At 37.1% G+C, this 20,397-nt stretch overlaps 2 protein-coding genes across 2 annotated transcripts; one reads left to right on the top strand and one right to left on the bottom strand.

Moving 5' to 3' along the window:
• Positions 1-3,538: 3,538 nt before the first annotated feature.
• LOC128304086 (uncharacterized) lies at positions 3,539-19,283 on the bottom strand. Its single transcript, XM_053041218.1, has 11 exons — positions 19,192-19,283; positions 18,193-18,524; positions 15,382-15,501; positions 15,034-15,160; positions 8,152-8,278; positions 7,955-8,053; positions 6,650-6,790; positions 6,286-6,572; positions 5,852-6,160; positions 4,809-5,093; positions 3,539-3,735 (listed from the first exon to the last, which is right to left on the bottom strand). The coding sequence occupies exons 2-11, from the start codon at positions 18,424-18,426 to the stop codon at positions 3,539-3,541; spliced, it is 1,926 nt and encodes a 641-aa protein (XP_052897178.1). The 5' UTR covers positions 18,427-18,524; positions 19,192-19,283.
• Positions 9,436-15,059, top strand: LOC128304087 (uncharacterized). Its single transcript, XM_053041219.1, has 4 exons — positions 9,436-9,445; positions 13,697-13,907; positions 14,154-14,267; positions 14,371-15,059. The coding sequence occupies exons 1-4, from the start codon at positions 9,436-9,438 to the stop codon at positions 14,888-14,890; spliced, it is 855 nt and encodes a 284-aa protein (XP_052897179.1). The 3' UTR covers positions 14,891-15,059.
• Positions 19,284-20,397: the final 1,114 nt, after the last annotated feature.

Raw genomic sequence — 20,397 nt, 5'->3', positions numbered from 1 at the left:
GCACGTGAAAACTGTTGAAAAGTAATAAATTACTATCAAAGCATCGCTTAATTGTAGCTAATCAAGGTATTTTTTCAAAAAGAACAATAAACAGGACAGACTTTGATATTGATTTAATTATTAATAACTTAATCTAAGATATAATTCTATTGTTCAATGTTTTAATCGATTAAAGAGAAGAAGAGAAGACGAGAATAAAAATGATGATATAAATAAATGATATAATATAGCAGAACAAGTTAGATACATTGTTGATTATTCAACTTCATTTCGACTAACCTGTTCCCTTCCCTTCGCATGTAGATGGCCTATCAAGATTTGTTACTAGGTCGTGCGGTTTTGTTTTAATAACAGGCCCAGCTCAACGGTTAGTTTTCCTAGTAGTCTGGTGTCTAATGCACCAACTATTGTTTTTATTATTGCGTTTAGAAGTTTTAATCACATGAATTTTTAGTGAAAAATTATATAAATCAAGATAGTCTCATACAATGTGCATGAACTCTCCTCTCCTCATATTCCTGATTCCTCAAAGATTATTGAATCGTTAATAATACAGCATTTTACGCATGTCTGCTAGTATTAAACTGAAATGATCAAACTAGAATATTTTAATTTTTGAAAATTCATAAACCTTTTAGAAATCATGAGTATTTATAGTAAAGATTCCGAGTCATTCATTCAGTTTGAAGATTCATTAAGATTCATGAGTCTGAGTCGAGTTCACCCAACATCAGTATGCAGCTGTTCAGTTGTGTTCAAATGCTAAATTATTGTTGCAAGAAATTTTCTACGTATACTTTTCGCATGAATGATTTGGAGGTAGGAAACGTTATAGCTTTTGGTTAATCGATCTGGAATCAAATTTAGACTTTAATGTTTCTTCTTCAATTCTTGTTTCAATTGTTAATCTTCTTCAAATATTGTTTCAATTCATGTTCATGAGTTTTTGCCCTTTGCATCATGTTTTCCAAACGGCTTGATGCGATGTGTAGATATAAAATATAAATTGCATATTTTTTATGTTTTTTTCAAATTTAATAACTTTTTAAAAAATCATATTTGCACTTTTGTGCAACTTCATGTTTGACCTATTTTATACAAAAAAGTACAAATAGTTGATTGACATTTTACAGTAATATTCTATTAAACGAGAAATAATGAAACACAAAAAGGAGAAAAACAAAAACCAGGAAAGACACTTTTAACTAGCATAAAAGCATAAAGAAGCACGGCTTTTCTTGTTGTTTGTTCACGTGAAAACGAATAACGAACGCGTCCTATGGACGATAGCCAAAGATGTCTCTCTGTTTAAGCAATGTCCTTTAACAAAATAAAAGCAAAATCAAACAAACGCACAGCAGCGAGAAGAAGTTCATTTCACCCATGTGATCAGAGTATTTCTGTACGGATTTTACGGCAGGCGATCTATTGCCTTTGGCTACGGTTTACCTGGGCAGACTTTTCCGTAAATAACAATTCGTCATTGTGGGATATATGGATGTTGTCGTCTCTGAGGTATTCACTAAGGAAAATTTATGACACCTCAAAAGTACTCAGCTACTTCTTAGTGAAGCGAATACGTTTGCCTATTCGTGTCATTTGCGGTTGTACGGTAGGACTATCTACGATGGCGGCGGTCATGTCGGTGAGCCCCGTAAAATTTGATATTTTGAATGACAGTCAATCCATAATGTAAAACAGATGAGCGTTATGAAAAGTAAACTGTTCCGATAGCGCTGTGTAGAAAGACGTGTATCGATTCTATTTATGGTTAAATCAATTTTTGAATTAGTTTACCTAACATCTGCTTTCGTAGGGGAACTTTTGCATATTTTGTTTTCATCGCATAAGAGATTAAGCATAAAATGCTAAAAATGCGCTCCAGCTTTTAAAATATTGTAACGGTAAGTTCAATGTCATTCAGTATTTCGATTAGCAGGACATATTGCATAGCATGCTTTAAGTATCGGAAAATTCGGAAATAATAATTTCCTGGGGTTTTAATTATAAAACTTATAAAATTATATTTATAATATATATAGAAGTAAATAAATTCAAATAAATATATGTATATATATATGGAATATGAGATTGTAATTGTATTTGGGGGAAACAAAAAAACTACCTAATGGATTCCGCATGTTTGTAAAGAGGAAATTGAAACTATAGCTTGATCGATCTAAATAATAATTGAAAATCTGGATTTTGAATACTGAACGAAATATGCTACTGCTGTATAACACAGACACGAAATTTGAACCCGTGTTATGCTGCGAGCGTGAGTAATGCTCAAAACACTTGTAAAGACTTTAATGTTTCAATTGTGTACACGTTTCCATGTTGGCCTTGCGGTAGTTTTTGTCATGTGCTGCTGGCGACATAGATTTTGTGACATGCGTTTAAAAAAAACAGGATCGGGTCAAATTCACACGACGCACGCCACATTTGCACGAAGACAATCTAAAAATATCAGACCTTGCACACACATTCGTAACATCGCCCGACTCAAGCATTACCAGCAGAATCCGAATGTGACTGACAAGCAATGAGTGGCAATAGTGCAGGACAATATGGTCGTCGCAAGAGATTGTCGACGGTATGTGAATGTTATTAGACACACGTGAGAGTCGGCACATTTTTGGCACCTATTGCTCTGATAAAATGGTGGTGATGATGATGATGATGATGATGATGACGGAAGCTACAGAGCTTTTTCCGATCACGATCGATCCACTACATGCGAGCCAGAAAATAGTAGCAGAAGATGAAAGCCATGCTTGTTGTGTTTTGGAACCGTGTAGAATGCAAATTATAGAATCAGAGCGTGGCTGATGGAGATGGGTAGGACCACCAAAATGGTAACGTACGGTTGATAGGATGTCAAAATTGAAAATCGGATACGTGTCATCAGCAGCGAAGGACGAAACATGATGAGCGTGAAAACGAACGCGATTGGCGATAGTCGTCCAAACGCAATACGCATAGTCTAATCGATAGTGAAATTTACATGTTAACCAAATGATTTGAAAGGAGACCAGATGCAAAATATGGCTAATAAAGGAAATGAGCAATAATAGTGAATTTACTTCCAGTGAGAGACATTGTTAAAACTGCTGCATGAAGTTGGAGATTTTAACTGTTTTACATTATTTCAAAATTGATTCAGCTTATATGACCAACGTTCAATCTGCAACAAATTTTATACAATACATTAAAAAATAAATAAATCTGAAAAATAGTGAAATAAAAAATTAAACGAAGTAATAAATAATTTAATTTCCAGTAACCAATCGCAAAACGAAAACCATATACTGTATTTTTTCCACTTCTCATCATGTTATTTGGAACACTTTAAAAAAGTGGTTGTTCTTTATTCAGTGGTTTGAGTGGTAAGGAAATAATTACATTGATTTATTATGGATGATAATTAAAACATTACGTGAAGTATCCTACGAGTACGGCTTTGTTGTGACAAGGAGTGTACTAGATGTATAGTAGATCTTATACAGTTTAATAAACTACTGGGATCTGATAGAACCTAATCATCCATTTCTTCTTCTTTGAGTATGCCAAGACGGCGAGCAACGCTTTTGACGTTCGAGATCACTTCTTCTTGTACGAGATTGAAGCTCATTGCCAAGAGTGCAATACCGAAGAGGAGATAGAGCGAGCAGAGTGCTATCGAAATTTCGGAATCATTTTTAACGCCTTGTGCTGGAACAAAGTCACCAAAACCTGAAAAGATAAAACGAAAGATAGAGATAAAGAGAGATAGGAAGAGAGAGAGAGAGAGAGAGAGAGAGAGAGAGAGAGAGGGAGAAACAGAGATGGATAAATGGGAATAAATGAATAAATGATAGTGTAATGCTACTAATAGTGGGTGAAATATATGTAAACATTTTAAAATCATCCAATTCGGCCTAATACACCCGGCGTAAGGTGTCCTGTTTGGAAAAGGAAATGTCTACAAACTAATGTAAATTGTACCTTTGATTAAGATTCCAATACAATTAAGAAATACGTTGTTTACTGTATACTAGTACAAAACAAAAAAATGATACAATTGGTATCAAGATTGAAATTATTATCACTTAAATTTGCGTCGTTTGAAGCAATTTAAATGTCGAAAGTCTCCTTGCTTTTATAATTATGGGCAATGGGTCAAGATGCTTCTGCTTTGAATAGCAATTTTTAATGCTCGGTCATCCACCGGACTACTTATTTACTAAGCTTAGCACTTTGATAATGTGATTTGCAATATAGATAAATATAAAGAGGTGAAAAAGATGCAATAACATTTTGGAAATTTCAAGAAGGCTATTGGAATGTAGTGGTAGTCGATGTGAGGAACTGTTCGACAATGGCCCTATCAATGTCAGTTAAAAGCGGCGTTTAGAACTTCAATTGATAACAAATTATTCTCCATCCATCGGACCAGTAGCTCATCCCCAGTTTAATCCCTAGTTAGATCACCTCTTAATGCGTTTACTCTTTCATCCCTTGTTTAAGAGCTGGGTCAACTTCTTTGTATTTGCATTGCATTGATTGATTTCCATAAAAAATAATCATCTTCTAGATATCATTAATAAGCGAAGAGGTGTGTAGATTTTGGTACAAATAATAACTTTAAACTGTTCTATGCTACCAATTGTACATGTCAAAGATCGACCTGGCCAGTCAAGTGCCGAACGAAAAGAGTGTAAAATGTTGTATCTAGCAGAACTATACAGATGTTTTAGTGTACGAGTTTGGTGTTGGTGCGGAAGCAACTAATACCTAGATGAAAATAGAACAAAACACTAACTTACCAATAGTGGTGAGGGTGATGAAACAAAAGTATGCGGAATCGAGAAAACTCCACTCTTCCCATTCAGAGAACATAAATGCGCCGGCAATGATGTAACTAACAACTAGAAAAACGCACAACCAGATCGGCACTGGCCGCACGATGGAGGACGGCGGTAGCTCGCCACTGTGGATGTCCCATTCGTCATCGTAGAGCGAGTTATCATCGATCACATTCTGTAAATGACGGGCCTGGCGATGAACTGCGAATCCCATCGGTGACATTATGCGTGGTGATGGCGCTGGCACTTTGGTCGAAATATGTGTGTGAGTGTGCAAAACGGTACAAGGAAGAAAAAAATAGAAAGCGTTTTAATTAAAAACATATAATTAACGGTAAATTATGACCCACGCGTAGAGGCAGTTTGATGTTCGTGGGTTTTAGCTTGTTTGAGGATGTTCGTTTTGGGCAACAGATCTTTCCCCAGACAGCTATCATAAAGTTGCGTTGGCTCGTGCTCAACAGCTGGCATTGAATGTAAAAATGCAATAGAGTGGCAGCCAGGCTAGTGGCAATCGGGGAATGGAATGGTGGCGCCACACTATGGTCTACTGAAAAACTGATGGGCAAAAGTGTGAGCGAGAAAAGTTTACCACAAAATGTCACGTTTTGGGTGAGTGGCACATGTGATGGATCTTTTAGCAACACATATTGCACAGTGTATGAAGTAGAACAGTATACAACAAAATTTCCAAACATGTGAATGATGCACAGTCCATTGGAAAGAAGCTAAAGTTAGAAGATCGTTTGATCCTTTGAAAATAATTCACATGGCAACCCCGGATGCTGCAAGGCACACACGAGTAAGATCAACCACGTTCATTAATTTGAAAAATTCTGCCCTTTGCCTCGACCAATGTGTGCTAAACGGACCGAGTCCGACTGTGATTCACAGACTAGCATCGTATGAAAGCGTAATTTATCATCGTCTTGTGGCATGTTGGTGGTCTAGGGAAGGTTGCCAATCCATGGCACGCTTGCTAAGAAGCGGCGCATTTCACTTACCGGGACGCGGTTCACGACGTCGTTGAGGAGCTGATTTGCGCACGGTATGCATATTTTCTGGTATCTCGTTGTCCTCCGTGTAGTAAGGCATCCGGTCCGGCATCAAACGGTCGCCGTACCGACCGGTCTGACGCGGCATCGATTGACTGCGTGGATTAGGTCTCGTCTGTCTTCCGTCTTGGTCGTCAACGTCGTCGAGCGCATATTTATTGCATAGTATTGGCGTTTTACATGGTGAATCATCGTCCATGTCTATCATCTGCGAGTCCTGTCGAAACATGCGACGATCTAACGATTGTGCGCGCATTCCTGCTGTAATGAAATAATAAAATGTATGGATGAGGGTCGAGCTTGAAGGCGTGTTCAAAAGAGGTTGTTCTTTTGAATCTGAAGCGAGCATCTTGGCAGAAGATAAAAGAACAAACGTAACAAACCTTGCTGTTTTCTGTACTGACCATCGATCGGTCTAGGTTTTTGCAGTGAACGTTGCGACTGATCAAGACCCATTGATTCAGCACGGGAATGTCCCGGCGGTGGCCGTTTTACTTGTGGCGAGCCAGACAGATACTCATCGTTCATGAATGCATCGTTGTTGGGTGGACCTCTAATTTGTGGTCGCATTCCACCAGAATTGTTGGAGTTGGAGTTATCATATTTCGCTTGTTGTCGCATACCCCGATCGTTATCTGGGTAGTACGGATCATCCATCGCGGCGTTATACCTGTCGCAAGAGGGTGAAATGTATTATCCTGTGCTATAAATAATATTTTATTAATGGCAAACCATGCAAGTACCTACCTACAATCTGTATCCGAATATGAATGAGAGAGGCCTGGTTCATAGTATGGGTCGAATCCTGAATCAGCAGAACGTTGTGAATTTCGAACTGAACGTCTTAAATTCGTTCCTGCTGCTTGGCCAGATCTCACGGAGCTTCTTCTGAAGATGTACGAGAAAGATAGACATGGTTGGTAAATCCGGTAATGTAATGTACTGTAGTGTAGTTTTGTAAGCATGATTGTACATTTGTTGAACTTATTAGATAGAGTTCATCTACGTGGCAATGTTCAACAGAGCTCCACAATTGTTTGGCGTAATAGTTTTACAATGGAGAGCTGGCCAAACATGCTTTATATTAGTGAGTACCAAAATTTTGTGCTTGGCTCAACCAATACGTAAGCAATACGTAAGATGCCCAGTTAAATACTGTAACAATTGTATAACAGAGTGGAGCACAAATAAAAACGTGAAGAAGATTAGTTCTTCCTTTACCCCTGTATAGGTTTGAAAAGAACGGTACAACAATATTAATAAATTGGTAATAAAAATAAGTGAAAGAGAGGTGGTACCCAATCCGGACTATTTAACTCAGATATTTGTACGCCATCATGTATGGTTTTCTATTTCGAATCACAGAGCGACATTTAGCTCAATCATTTATATACGATTTGGTATACATCACATATCTACACAGCCCATCATTGATTCTGAAATAAATGTTCAAAATGTAGTAAATGTCTAAAATCATAATTATAAAACTCAGTTTCGCTTCATTGATTCTCTGACTAATTTTTAGTAATTATTTAATTTTTTGCATTGAAAGGATGTATCGATTTTATTGTGAATTTTGTATTCGTATATAAATTCATGCATATTTATAGTGTAGATCGTTATAAGTACAGGCAGTCCCCGAGATACGCTATTATAGCGGACCGCTATAACCCGGGAAAAATCCGCGTAACTCGAATCCGCGTTTTTCCGCGGATTAATTTCCGCGTAAGTCGAATCCTGGTGCAATTTGGTTTATACCTCAAAGTCACAGAGTCGACTTTCTTCTCTGCATTTGATTTATCCAACGGATCAGGCGATTTTTAGAAAGATTACATTAAAATAAGTTAGAAAGAAATGTTTTATGTGACATTAAAGATGTTTTCAACCAATTTTTCACCATTTTACTTAAATTTTGTGCTATGAACTAGCTCAGCTGTCAAATTTCCAAAAACCGCGTATCTCCGAATCCGCGTATAAGAGGATCCGCGTATCTCGGGGACTCGGATATGCATTTTGATGTATTATAAACTTATTGATATGTAATGTACTCACCCTTGCCTTACCGTACCACGACTGCTTCGGCTGCGTCTAGAATTGGACCGTTTAGGTTCTCTTGTACAGACATAGCAACATACACGCCAATAGAGAAATCTGAGGAATGAAGGTACAAAAAACGAATTATTAGTTAGAACATTGATTTATTTCTTCGCTGATTTCAAACATGCATTATCAATCGTAATAAACTTTACCTGAAGGAACTAGCCATAATATCTCCAATGTTGGATAAACATAGCAACATGAGTGGAATGCCCAAAATAGCATAGAAGATGGTCGATATTTTTCCCATGTATGTTTTTGGAGCTATATGACCATATCCTAAGTAAATCGAAAAAAAATGTTATCTTGTTATACAGTTTTAAATGTGTTGTTGCTTGAAAATTATAGATAAATATTATTCAAACTGTCACTTTATATCACAAATTTTGTTTTGCTCTTTTTTTCTTCTTTTAGTAAGATTTTCAAATAATTGTACTCATGTAAATATCGTCACATATCGATTTGTTGATATGTGACGTTAGAATAGTTATAATAACTTTGCAATGTTTCTGAGCAGTAGTAGCAATAGTACTATAAATTATCAATTACCACTGAGACTGAGATGCGTAGTTTAATGTACCAAATCGAGGTAAAAACCGAGGTATCACTGTTCAAAATTAGGTTGCCTATCTTAGCAAAAATATAAGCAAAATGTTGGCATATTTATAAAAACTCTTGAAATAAATAAATTTCAATCAACGCCTCGGGATGAGAAACAAAATTAAGCAACCTTTAGAATCCATCTGTACTGTCGCCATACACAGTCATACAGCAATTAAAGAGGGATAAAACCTAGAAAAGAAAGCCTAAGAATAAGAGACGAGCGAAGGTGTATTTACGGTAGCAGGGATGATGCTTTGCCGAAAAAACGACGATCTTTTAGTGCGTCCCAAACTAATAACTGTTAGGAAGATCATTAAAAATCCCAAGGTCTTCAGGGTCCGTACAGATTTTTACAGCTACATAAAAGATAGTAATAGATTTTTGAATCAACTCAACATAGTTCCCCATTACCCCACCATTAGAAGCCAAACCAATAAGCAATATTCCAGTAATATCGACATGAACGTTCGGAGGTTACCAAGCACTATCACATGCAGATTTGCGGTCGCCGATCTTGAAAACATAAGCGAAGATAGTGGAAGAAAACATGTTAACGTTTGCAAACATCGGCCAAGTACACCCGGAATAGGGTACCCATTCTCCGTTCGGAGAAGGAAAAGTGAAATTATGTGAATTGTATAGTACCAATGTTACCAATAAGCAATATGACCTGGCAGTTCTTGTAGAAAAAAAATAAAATAGATAGAAAAAAAAACCGATTGCGAAGATCGATTTCATCGAATGAATCAAAAGACCTGTACATGACATATTCAGGATTAAAGTTTTTTTTGCATAAAATCACATACACATTACGAAATGTGTAAGCAAATTGTATGATTAGTCGTTATGCAAATATAAAAAAAAAATAATCTAACTTATATCACCTTGTGCATTTAAATACAACGATTCAACGACTAAAACTAAGTTGCACAACACCCAAAAGACTAATGATGGTTATTGGTGTAAATATGCCTAACGTAAAAGATCATCAAGCTATAATTGCTGTGCGAGTGGTGTCTCATTTTCGACAAGGAAATTCCGCCTCTTCTGTGTCATTAATACAATGCCATGTCTTGGAGCATTGGAACGAAATGACTGTGACTTTGAGATTGTGAACCGTTGCTATGAACAGTATATGCTTACTGGTGTAGTTCTTTTTTTTTATTAAACCAAACACCAAACTAGTACGAAACGTCAGTACACAATCGTAACAAGTAAAGCAACGTTGAAACCCATTATAACCCGGACGAAGGGAAATGAAATGAAAGCCAAACGGAAAAGCATTCCGATTCACTAATGGTGCTGCAGTTAAATGCTCGTTCTGGACCTGAATCCTATGCAAACCTGAAAAAAGCAGCAATGTAATCAAGTTAAACCAATCCTTTATCGGTCATTCATTTAACTTTGTATATATTTAACACCTTATGAACAACAATAAGTTCTACTTGTAGTTTGTATCTGTTAGTATTTTCTATTGTATTTGACGTTGAATGTTCAACATGGTTGTAGTTTTACAGTATAAGAAGTCCTGGTTGTGTGGACGTAATAAAAAAGGAATTATCGAGAAAGTAGTCATCTAGCTGAAAGTTGAAGGTTTTCTTGCAGTGAGACTGCAGCCTTTAGCTCCATTAATTATTGTTTAGTTTCATTGACAATTTCCGCACAGTTGCAAATTTTTTATTCTTTGTGTCTCTTTGTGCTTGTCTTAGTTCTTAATAAGAAAGTGTTTAATTGCAGAAGAGTTTCGAATGCATTTAATTTATTTAATGCAAAACCAGGTATTCGTCACGAGAAAGAGAATAACATAATAGTATGAGTAATTTAACTCGTTGGCAGGCAAAGCACTTGATTGTAATCGTTTCGGTAAACATTGACCAAATCAGTGAGCCACGTGTTGGAAGACAAAAAGCATCCGCCTTTGTAGTATGCGTATAAACAGAATGTCCGGTTAGTGTTAAAAGCAGACGGCAATGAATTGCGCGATAAAAAAAACCTGGCAAACGAACTTGAAAACGGATTCACAAAGGCAATGCAGACCATACAGCAGCGACTCGGACACGGTCCACAGGAAGTGAAATGTCTTTGCCCACCAGCAGGTAAATCTTGAAAGCATCATAACAGAGTCATGCATCCATTCAAATGCTGTGGGTGTGAAACTGTATTTGGCAATGCTGACCTTAACCCACATCCGGATGTCAACGTTGCGAACACATTAGCAAAACAGGTTGTAGCCAATACTGGTTATTCATCAGTTCTGGCGTTTAGCATCATAAAGCATCTTTATTTTCAGGGAGAAATCAAAAAGTTTATACATTTAATTTTTTGTTAGAAAATTATTATTGATTAAAAATAGGTAAAATCATATAAAGTTATTGTTCAGAATAATGTAATTCAATCCTATTACATATAAAGATTTTACACGCGTAAAAGTTCAAGAAAAACTACGAAATATAAATAAAGACAGTATGTTGAACCAAATAGAAGAAGTTTATTAAACAGTAGAGACAACCGATCTAAATGTATTGGAAAAATTGCTCAAGATAAACAAACTCTTCAAAAAAGCGTATTTTATCGTTCGTTTCAACGTTGCGTAGGTTAAAGTTATGAATGAACAGAAAAATGCATTGATGAAGAATGGTCTGAAATATGAGACCCAAATATTGTATTTTCTATATAGTTTATTCGTTTTATTGGTATATGACTATTAAGCTAATATTTTACACGAAAGAAAAATGTGTTGTAACGGCCAATATGGCAACAGGTGAGTAAAACAAAAAAAAAATTACAACTCACTTTGCTGGACACCTCGGTCGGTCATCTTTATAGTATGTTATGCAACGTCCTGCTACTGAAAACCCATGCTTTGTTTACTGGGAATTTTCACAGGGAGACAGACAAAGCCGGCGAAAAGCCAAATCGGACCTTTAAACACACCGGTTGCAGAAGCTGACGGCCGTTGATTTGGCTGCTGGAAGTTGTCTTTTTGTTTGCTTTGATTTTTTGTGTCTGGTTTGGCATTCACGCCACCGTGTGACAGTTTCCTTTCTCTTGCACGTGACCAGCGTGACAGCGTGATGCGTTTCATGGAATCTTTTGTTTTCGTCTCACCGGATCCGGACTGGAGACGTTGGTGTTGCACAAATTTACATGAACTTGGACCGAAGGAGTGTAGTGCGTGAAGTTGATGACTGAAGTTTTGAGCTCTCGTGCTCAACCTAGACAATGAAGCGCTTACAAGCCACGCTAGATGAATAGCGTCACGAGCGCTAGTAGTAGTATCGGGCTGTGTGCATCCCCGTGTGCGATGAATGGGTTTTTTGGTATAAGAATTGTAAACTTATAAAATCGGTAGTTTAGTAGAGCGACAGCAACGTTTGCCTTCGGTTCGTTCGTTGGATACCGTTTCATCACTACCAGTATGGGAATTAAGGTAAAGAAGGCATAGTGCTTCTACCCGCACGCTTGTGAATAGTTTGGTTATATGTATGCAGTAAGTGAAGTGTTTGAATCTTGTTAGGCAGTTAAGTTAAGTTAAGCGGAACAAAGTGCATAATGAAGTGTATTATACTAACGCAATATAACAAATTCATTAAATGGATCCGTATTATTTTATTGATGTGCATCGTTATAAAGTTTTGAGTGATAATAACAGACTATTGTGGAGATGTTATTCTCTTCTTTTTTATCGACACAACCTGTCATTTCTGGCTTTCTGTGACTTTGTTTACATGTAGTTGGATGGTGTCAGTCAGTTGCTACGGGGGATTGGTCCGGATGGGATTTTGGTTCTGTCCGTTCGTGTGAAAACCGGCGTCGTTACCATCATGCCACCGGGTCACCGTGTACGTTATTATTTGAAGATATTATCAATAGTGTCTTGTTAGCACCAAAACTGTGATTGGAAACTGCAAAGTTACAACGATCTATAAGTTAAATTAAAAATGGAAATTTGGTTAAAGATTAAAAAAATAATCTTCCCATAATTACGAAAAATGAAAAACTCAGGAAAATGTGTTTACCTTTGTGTACCGTGAACATTGTGCAATTATTTTTTAAAAATATGTGTGAAATTCGTTTTGTGTTATAAAATTGGCGAATAGAAGGCATAACAGCCTCAGCAATAAACAATAAACTTTGGAATACTATCGCGGTTCAAATCAAAGATGGAATTGTTGAACAAAAAATACCTCCTGACTTGTACGTTTTTAACCATCAATCTCTTGTTGTTAAGCATCAATGAACGATGAATTACATCTGGTCAATGGATTTGGTGAATTGAATGTGAAAAACAAAAATATGGAATGAAAAATTAAACTGAAATAAAAAAAATTTGTGAAAAGAAGCTAGAATTGTATACAGAAAATGTTGTTATAATTTCGACTATAAAATTGACTCGTTCGCAAATTAGTGCCATTCGTTCGGGTAATATGTTTTGCCATATTTTTATTATTTGCCAAATGTCGAAGGAATTTGTTTCTAAATTATTAGAGTTTAAAACTTGAAGTAAGTGTTCAGCATATAGTATATGTACAACAGGTATTTTTTTTCTAAATAAAGTCTATATTCAATTTGAAAATATAAAAATGACCTTCCTAATGTTTCTAAGTCCGTAGCTGCTAAGCTCTTTCGACTGTTGTGTTGCATAGTTCATAAACATAAAATTTAAGATAGTTTTGATAGACTATAAATCCCACTTTAATTTGATCTAGAAAAAAAATATTACAGTTTTCTGTATTATATTTTGTTTCTTAGAACATCCAGGCCTATGAATATGAACGTCCCGGTTGTATTATTATTTTTTCTTAGAACGGCCGAGCCATATCATTTCATTTCTGTGTAACGAAGTATTATATGTTCTCAAGTTTGCCTAGGAAACGATCATAGTAGAGATTTCTTCACGACGGATTTCCATCAATAAAAATCGAAAATCGAACAGTCCAGTGAAATTGCTTGGACGGCTGCAATAATGGTACCATGTGAGTATAGTTAGAGCTCTGTCGTCAACTAGCCATACAATCAACAATAGAAAGTGCTATGGCAGACGAGAGGTGGTGCATTTTTGTAAGAGAGATATGTTTGTTTTATGTTTTGTAGATTTCATTCGATTGTTGGTGATATGCACCATATTTTTCACGGCAACCGCCCAAGAACGGTGGTCTTGGTCGGGCGGTGGAGACGGCGAACGGCACAATGATGTGAAAAGCAATACTGACCGATTTAATGTACGTAGCGATGTGTTAGAGTTTCAGGGTGTAGGATCTAAAGCTCCAACATCTAATGGCAAAAGAAATTCATTTTCAGAAAGGTAAGTCTGGCATTTACATCCATTGATATAACGTATCACATTAAAAGTAGTTCTTTACCAATATGTAGCTTTTTATTTTAATCACGTGCAATTAATGTGACATACAACGAAATGGGGTTTTAAGTAGAGTTAATCATTCATCGATACACAAATTATATCGTAGAATTTCTATAACATAGCTTCGTAGCCAAAGGAAACCCTCGAAGCGTTTAAAGCGTTAATTTGTTGATTCTGAACCAATTGCAGACAAAGTCGATATGAAGTGAAGGAAACCACCACCAAACGACCATCATTCTCGAGGCCCCAGAATGATGAATTTTCCGGAGAATTTGGAGAAGGAAATCAATCGAATGATTTTGGGTAAGGAACGCTAATAAGGTTAGAACTTCACAATAACAAACGGATGTATGTTTTTGTGTTTCTTTCTTTCGACGAATGCGTTTTTTCGCTTTCAAATTACCAGGTTCAATCAAAAGTTTGGCGGTGGGGGACTTATTAACGGGCAGTTTGGACCGAACCCGTACGGCATTAACCCTGGACTACAGGGTGCGGGCGGTTTCCCGTATCATGGTGGGAACGCACTGGGCGGTGGATACTATCCCGGTCAACAGCACTTCGGCGGTGGATACGGTGGTCTGGGCCAAGGAGCCGGTGGTAATGGAATTCTCGTGGGCCCCGGGGGTCCAACCGGTATCATCGGACGTCCCTATAACCGGTTTCCGTACGGCGGGCACGGATACTATCCCGGTGGGAATGTACAGCATCCCTATGGTGGAGGTTTCGGAAATCCGCTATTCAATGGACATCCGGGTGGAGTTTTCTCGCCCGGTGGTTATCCCTCGGGAGGCTACTTTCCGCAACCTTTCGGACCAGGTGGGATAGGACCAAGACCGTTCGGTCCATTCCCGGGTGGATCTCAATTTGGTCCACAGTTCGACCAAACCCGTCAGGCAACCAAGAAGGTGGAAAAGAAATCGATCTAGAAGAGCAACGTGAAGCACCACTTCAGCGCCACTGGGATTGTATTGCAGAGAAGTTCGTTGTTTCGTTGTAGCAAAAGTCCAAGGCGTTTGAGAGTGTTTTTTTGTTTTGTTGTTAGCTTTCCTACGCAAGTATTGTTACTTACCGATTGTTGTTATGACGATGATGGAATAAAACAGAGCTCCGAAAAATGTCCATTGAATTTGATCTACGTCCTCATTGCCATCCCAACCATCCTTCTTCATGGCAGTGAGTATTTCTTTCTCGAAAGACTGTAGTTTGAAAGAATGTTAATGAGAAATGGATCAATATAAACCCCGGAGCAGAAGGTATGCTCATTTTTACAAGATATGTATTGATTAATATGATCTGTAAAATAATTTTCTCCGTGCATATTGTGGGTGTATTCTTGTAAATTGTATTCCCCTTTAATAGATCTAAGAATGTTTTAACGTATCGATCTGATCGAGGTTGAGATTTTGTCAGAACAAACCTGAAGATGCATTATGGCAGCAGAAGTCCAATTTTGCTGATGTAAAACTGGCCTATCGTTGGTCATTTTCCAGATAGCATCCGTGAGGTTGACCCGAATAGAACTGATTCCTTTTTTAACCTGAAAACCGTACAAATGATATCAATGATCAATGGTGATTATCAAGCGCAATAATATAATATAATATAATAGTGCATAATATAACGTGCTATTTGATAAGTGTTGGTGGTGGATAAGGTGGTGTTTTGGAACCGAGGAAAAAACCCATCCGGACCAACCTCCCGTAACAAGGGCTACGTGGTAAAATTAAGTACAGTTAGCCAGAAATAACAGGCAAGAACTAGAAGGTCGTTACGCCATGAAGAAGAATTGGCGAAAAGAATCTCTATTCTTTTGAAAAGAAGAAAAGAAGAAATTATTAGTCTCATAAATTATTTCATCAATTTCACATAATCATTTTATCAATTTCTTTGATAAATATAAAATGACTTTAATATATTCTTTAAGGCATTTAACATAATTCTTTCTATTTTTTTAGTAACTATAATGGTTTTTAATGAAATTTCTTTTCTCGTCTACCACCAAACATAAACTAAAGGAGGGAAAATAGCATTTCGAAATCTTCCTGGGTGTAATGAACTTATTACAATGCTACCACTGATGTCGAATGGATCGTGGGAAGTCTATTGTGTTAGTTAAAATCTGTGAAATTGAATTACATAACTCTGTTGCGGTTGATGCTTAAAACAAGTTACCACACAATTTTTTGGAAAGCATTAAAGCAAGATATCTTAAATGCTTTTGAAATGTATAAAAAATATATTATAATGCGAAACTAATCAGAAGAGCTCAGTAAAAAACACGCTTAATGAAAAAGGCTCTTTCTGATGACGGAATACAGAGTTTTAGTGCGATTATACGAAATAAACGAAATATACGATTATAGTACAGCTAATAAAAAGGACTATCTTCAAACTCCAGCGTGTGCGCCTCGTGTGAGTGAGAAAAGGATTAATCAATTAAAGTTTTCGGTCTTACAACAGAACATCTACCGCATGAACAATACAAATTTGTGAAAAGTATGGTTATCTTACTTTTCTTGTAGTAAAGGAATGATAGTTGGTAATGTAAGTTATTAATTACTTTGATCCTCAGCGACGATGTAGCATAGATTCCTTCATATCGGATCTACTGGAGATGGTATTTATTTATTAGCCATAGGAACGCAAACATATATAGTGTAGCATACCTGCTATACAGTTTATTTTTCAAGCAGAACAGCAACAGCAATTTTAACAATCAATTTAGTAATCAATCGCACTGCGACAACAGGTGACACATTTTATGCGTGTGTAGCAACAAATAATAGTTCAAGAATCATAATTATTGCTTTGGTTAGCATTGCAACATCAATCCATTGTTCGATCGATATCAAGAACAAATGGGAAATGCAATCATCTTAGACTATAAGAAACAAACGAATAGAGTAATTGTAACTACGACAATTAAATTGAAGAAGAGTAACAGAAGCGTCAGCTTAAATATTAATATAAATAAAACGACGTCTATAGAAGTCTATAACGACGGAATAGAATAGTTTGGACCGACCCCTTCTCCAAGCCAAGGAAAGGTCTCAATGTGTCGGACGGCTCTAGTAAGGGAAACCTCTTCAAGGTTTCTAACGATCTCTTGGATGACCAACGCAACATAGAGGTTTTGTGTCGAAGAATCCAATAACCACACCCGATACGTAAATGTATAAATGAAGTCCGCAAAGTATATTGTATTTTAAATGTCGATCGTGACCGTGAAGTTTATTTAACATTCCAATAGCTATTCTTGATGTACTATGGATTGCAGGATAGAATAACAGCTGGATAGGGAACAAAGATAAGAAAGCTACCAAGCTATGATAAAAAAGATGCTTAATAGATCATTATGAGAATGGCGGTCTGGTGGTGCATTTGCATACTGCGAAAATCTCCAAGAAAACTAAATACACCAAACAATAGTCCTGAAAATTCCAATGGAATACTATTCCATTGGAAAAATCTGGAATGGAAAAATCTTGTTAGACTTATTAGTAAACATCCTATTAGTATCGACTTATTTAACGACGCAGCCGGATCCGTTTACCAAGAACGATCTGGACGGGTTTTGTCTTGGTCCTGTTGAGTGAGATCGGCGCCATTACCTGACACACATCCGCGCCGCTTTAAAAATCCTATATAAACTGTAGAAAACCCTAACGAGAACTATTAGAAACCACGGGGAATATTGTGTATTCTCTATAGGGTTTTCTAGTACAGTTATTTTTTTTTCTAGTACAGTACAGTAGTGGGGGTCGAGTAGTATTAGTAAGCCTTATAAGTCGATACGGCATGGCCCTTCTAATGAAACAAAAATTAGCCCAATTACAAAACCCTAGAAGACCCCCAAACCGTAGAAGATTTCAAAGGAACTTGATCCGCCACTGACTGATAATGGTCAATTTTCGCACACTTGCAATGGAGGAAAGGATGTTATAATTAATTATGAACTTCTAGCGAACTACATCAGTGACAGTGATGTGATTGATGCAATCATTCCGAACCATTTAATTCGATGGTTGTTACACATATAAATTTTTTGGAAACAATAATTTTTGTATTACTTTATGTAATGTTTAGGTTTATGTTTAATAAGTGTAGTCGTAATAATTGTAGTAATATCAACATAACGAATAACAAATCTTCGTGGAGATGTACGATTTTCAACTTAGGTAGAAATGCTTTGATTCAAATAGTTTGTACAGAAAATAGTTTTACTCACGTTTCGCTCATTTTCCGCCTCCAAATGTTCGAAAGTAAATGCACCGAGAAAACAGTATGCAACCACCGTTGCCACGAGAGTCACATGCGAAAATATGCATGTAAACACTTTCCACATGCAGCACACGAAAGACATACACTTGCTTCGCTGCTTTTTTTCTGGTTCACCATAGGATATAGACATCTGCGGCTGCAGTTGTTGCATTGGTGGAGGTGCCGAGCGTCTGGACGACATTTTGCTTAAATGTTTTGTTGGGTTTTTAGCAAATCTTTACACTTTACACCTAGTAATTCTAGTACACCTAGTATTCCAGGAAACTGGAATTTTATAAACTAAAAAAAAGTGAAAAAGTGAACACTATTATTTTAGCATTTGCCTTTAAATTTGTGTTTCGTTGAACATAAAGATCGGTGTATTTCTTACTGGTGCAATATCAATTATCACGTTTCATTATTTTACACGTGTCATTTGGCTTGGCCAGCTTGTCAAGCACTATCTTGATATTTTGATGTGTTGACCTACTTTGGATTATTAAATATTCACTTCATAACCGAGTCACAACATGAGACATACACAAGATTTGACACACGTTTAATCAGAAAAACCGAAACTTATTTTTGGACGTAGACAACAACGATGGTCTTTGGCAGGGAAGTCTGTAAAGGGAACTTCATAACCACAACACTACATGCACGTCATGTAATAGGACAAAGAAAGGTATAATTTGTGGCACATTGAATATAATTCACTCCATTATTTCTAATCCTACTTGTGTAAACTACTTAGTGCATGCTATTTGTGACGCATGTTTCCAATACACTGACAGATTCACGGCACCGGTAACACGAATGCTCTTCCAGCTCACATTCTCTCACGAAACGCAGACTTTTCTCCCTTTACGCACATTGTGCAAAGTAGCTTTGCTTAGCCAAATCATGCACGTCACGTTTTTCTATTCTTCCGTGGAAGTGCGAACAGTTTGATCGGTATCAAACTTACCATAAAGTTGCACTACATCGGCCCTGGGCCCTACAAACTAAAGTGCGAAAATTCTTAAAAGTATTATGACGCAGTGAAGGACACACACCAATCCCTCGAATAGCAAACCGTACACTGAACGCTCGAATAATACCGCTCGTGTTATGAAAATATTCCTAGCTGACGCGTACGATCGTTATAACACGTTCAGGCACCTATATTCTCATAAGCACCGATGAACATGTGTTGCGTCTCGTAACGGGCAGAAGATGGTCAGCATTGAGTTTCCCTTAGCATCGAACATATTCGATTTGCTTTTTTCTAGCTGTCCGACCGAATATAGGATGATATGTTTCCATACAGCAGGTTTAGTGAGATCGGCTATCGAGACTCTGAGGAGGAGTTTAAGTATTGGTGTGGAATATGAGTTTAAAATTCATCAAGCGAGAAAACTCAGAACGCAGCTGTTTTCGTTCAACTCTCTTGAGAGTTTTTCCACAATGACCCAGTCCCGTGCGTCTAGATGACCGAAAATATCAACACGATTGTTTGACCGTCGATGAGGTGCTCGTAGAGTGCGTTTGATCGTGTTAGCAGCATTTGATTTGAAAGGGCCAGGGTAGGACCATCTTACTGCACACATTTGGTATATTTAACGCAAACATTGCAGTTTGTTACGAGATACCACAGTCATGCTTTCCATTTAATGGGGGTTATCGTTTGCATACGTTTACCGATAAAAATTATCACAACATTTATCCACGACTCATTGACAGCGGATGTTGGAAGAGGATCCACAGAATGCGGTTCCTGTATCACATTTACACACGACTATCTTAGTTTAACAGAATGCTCACATGTAAACGTATTCTTTACGGAAATGCTTGTAGGTATGTACCGATCATGACGCTGCTGGATACGAACTTACTGGGCTTCACTAACACAGTATGGCCTAATGTGAAATACATATACATTCCCTCAGTTCCCCAATTTCCTTTGCTCTTTACAATTCATTCCATAATTTAATTTCCTTTATAAAGTTTAAAATGTTGATTTCGTTTGTTGTTTGTTGCTAATTTACTTTCAAAATTACAATCTAAATTATATTTTTTCCTTTCTTTGACGTATCCTATGCAGTCAGCAATGATATGCCTGACTGTTACGATTTCCCCACAGTATTTACATCTAGCAGGATCTGTTTTCATTTATCGGTGGCAGTGAGTCAGT

The sequence above is a fragment of the Anopheles moucheti genome, chromosome 3 (assembly GCF_943734755.1).
Source record: "Anopheles moucheti chromosome 3, idAnoMoucSN_F20_07, whole genome shotgun sequence".
NCBI lineage: Eukaryota > Metazoa > Arthropoda > Insecta > Diptera > Culicidae > Anopheles > Anopheles moucheti.
Note: the sequence above shows the minus strand (reverse complement) of the source record. Positions and strands in the feature narration are given on the sequence as shown.

What these genes read in the sequence shown, in the direction of transcription:
- LOC128304086 (XM_053041218.1), bottom strand. Translation starts at nt 18,426, where the DNA reads ATGTCGTCCAGACGCTCGGCACCTCCACCAATGCAACAACTGCAGCCG. An exon ending in CATCGTCATAACAACAATCG is followed by an intron (nt 8,279 to 15,033) that starts GTAAGTAACAAT and finishes CGATTTACTTAG; the next exon opens with GATATGGTCATATAGCTCCA. An exon ending in ATTATGGCTAGTTCCTTCAG is followed by an intron (nt 8,054 to 8,151) that starts GTAAAGTTTATT and finishes TTCATTCCTCAG; the next exon opens with ATTTCTCTATTGGCGTGTAT.
- LOC128304087 (XM_053041219.1), top strand. An exon ending in AGAAATTCATTTTCAGAAAG is followed by an intron (nt 13,908 to 14,153) that starts GTAAGTCTGGCA and finishes AACCAATTGCAG; the next exon opens with ACAAAGTCGATATGAAGTGA. An exon ending in AATCAATCGAATGATTTTGG is followed by an intron (nt 14,268 to 14,370) that starts GTAAGGAACGCT and finishes TCAAATTACCAG; the next exon opens with GTTCAATCAAAAGTTTGGCG.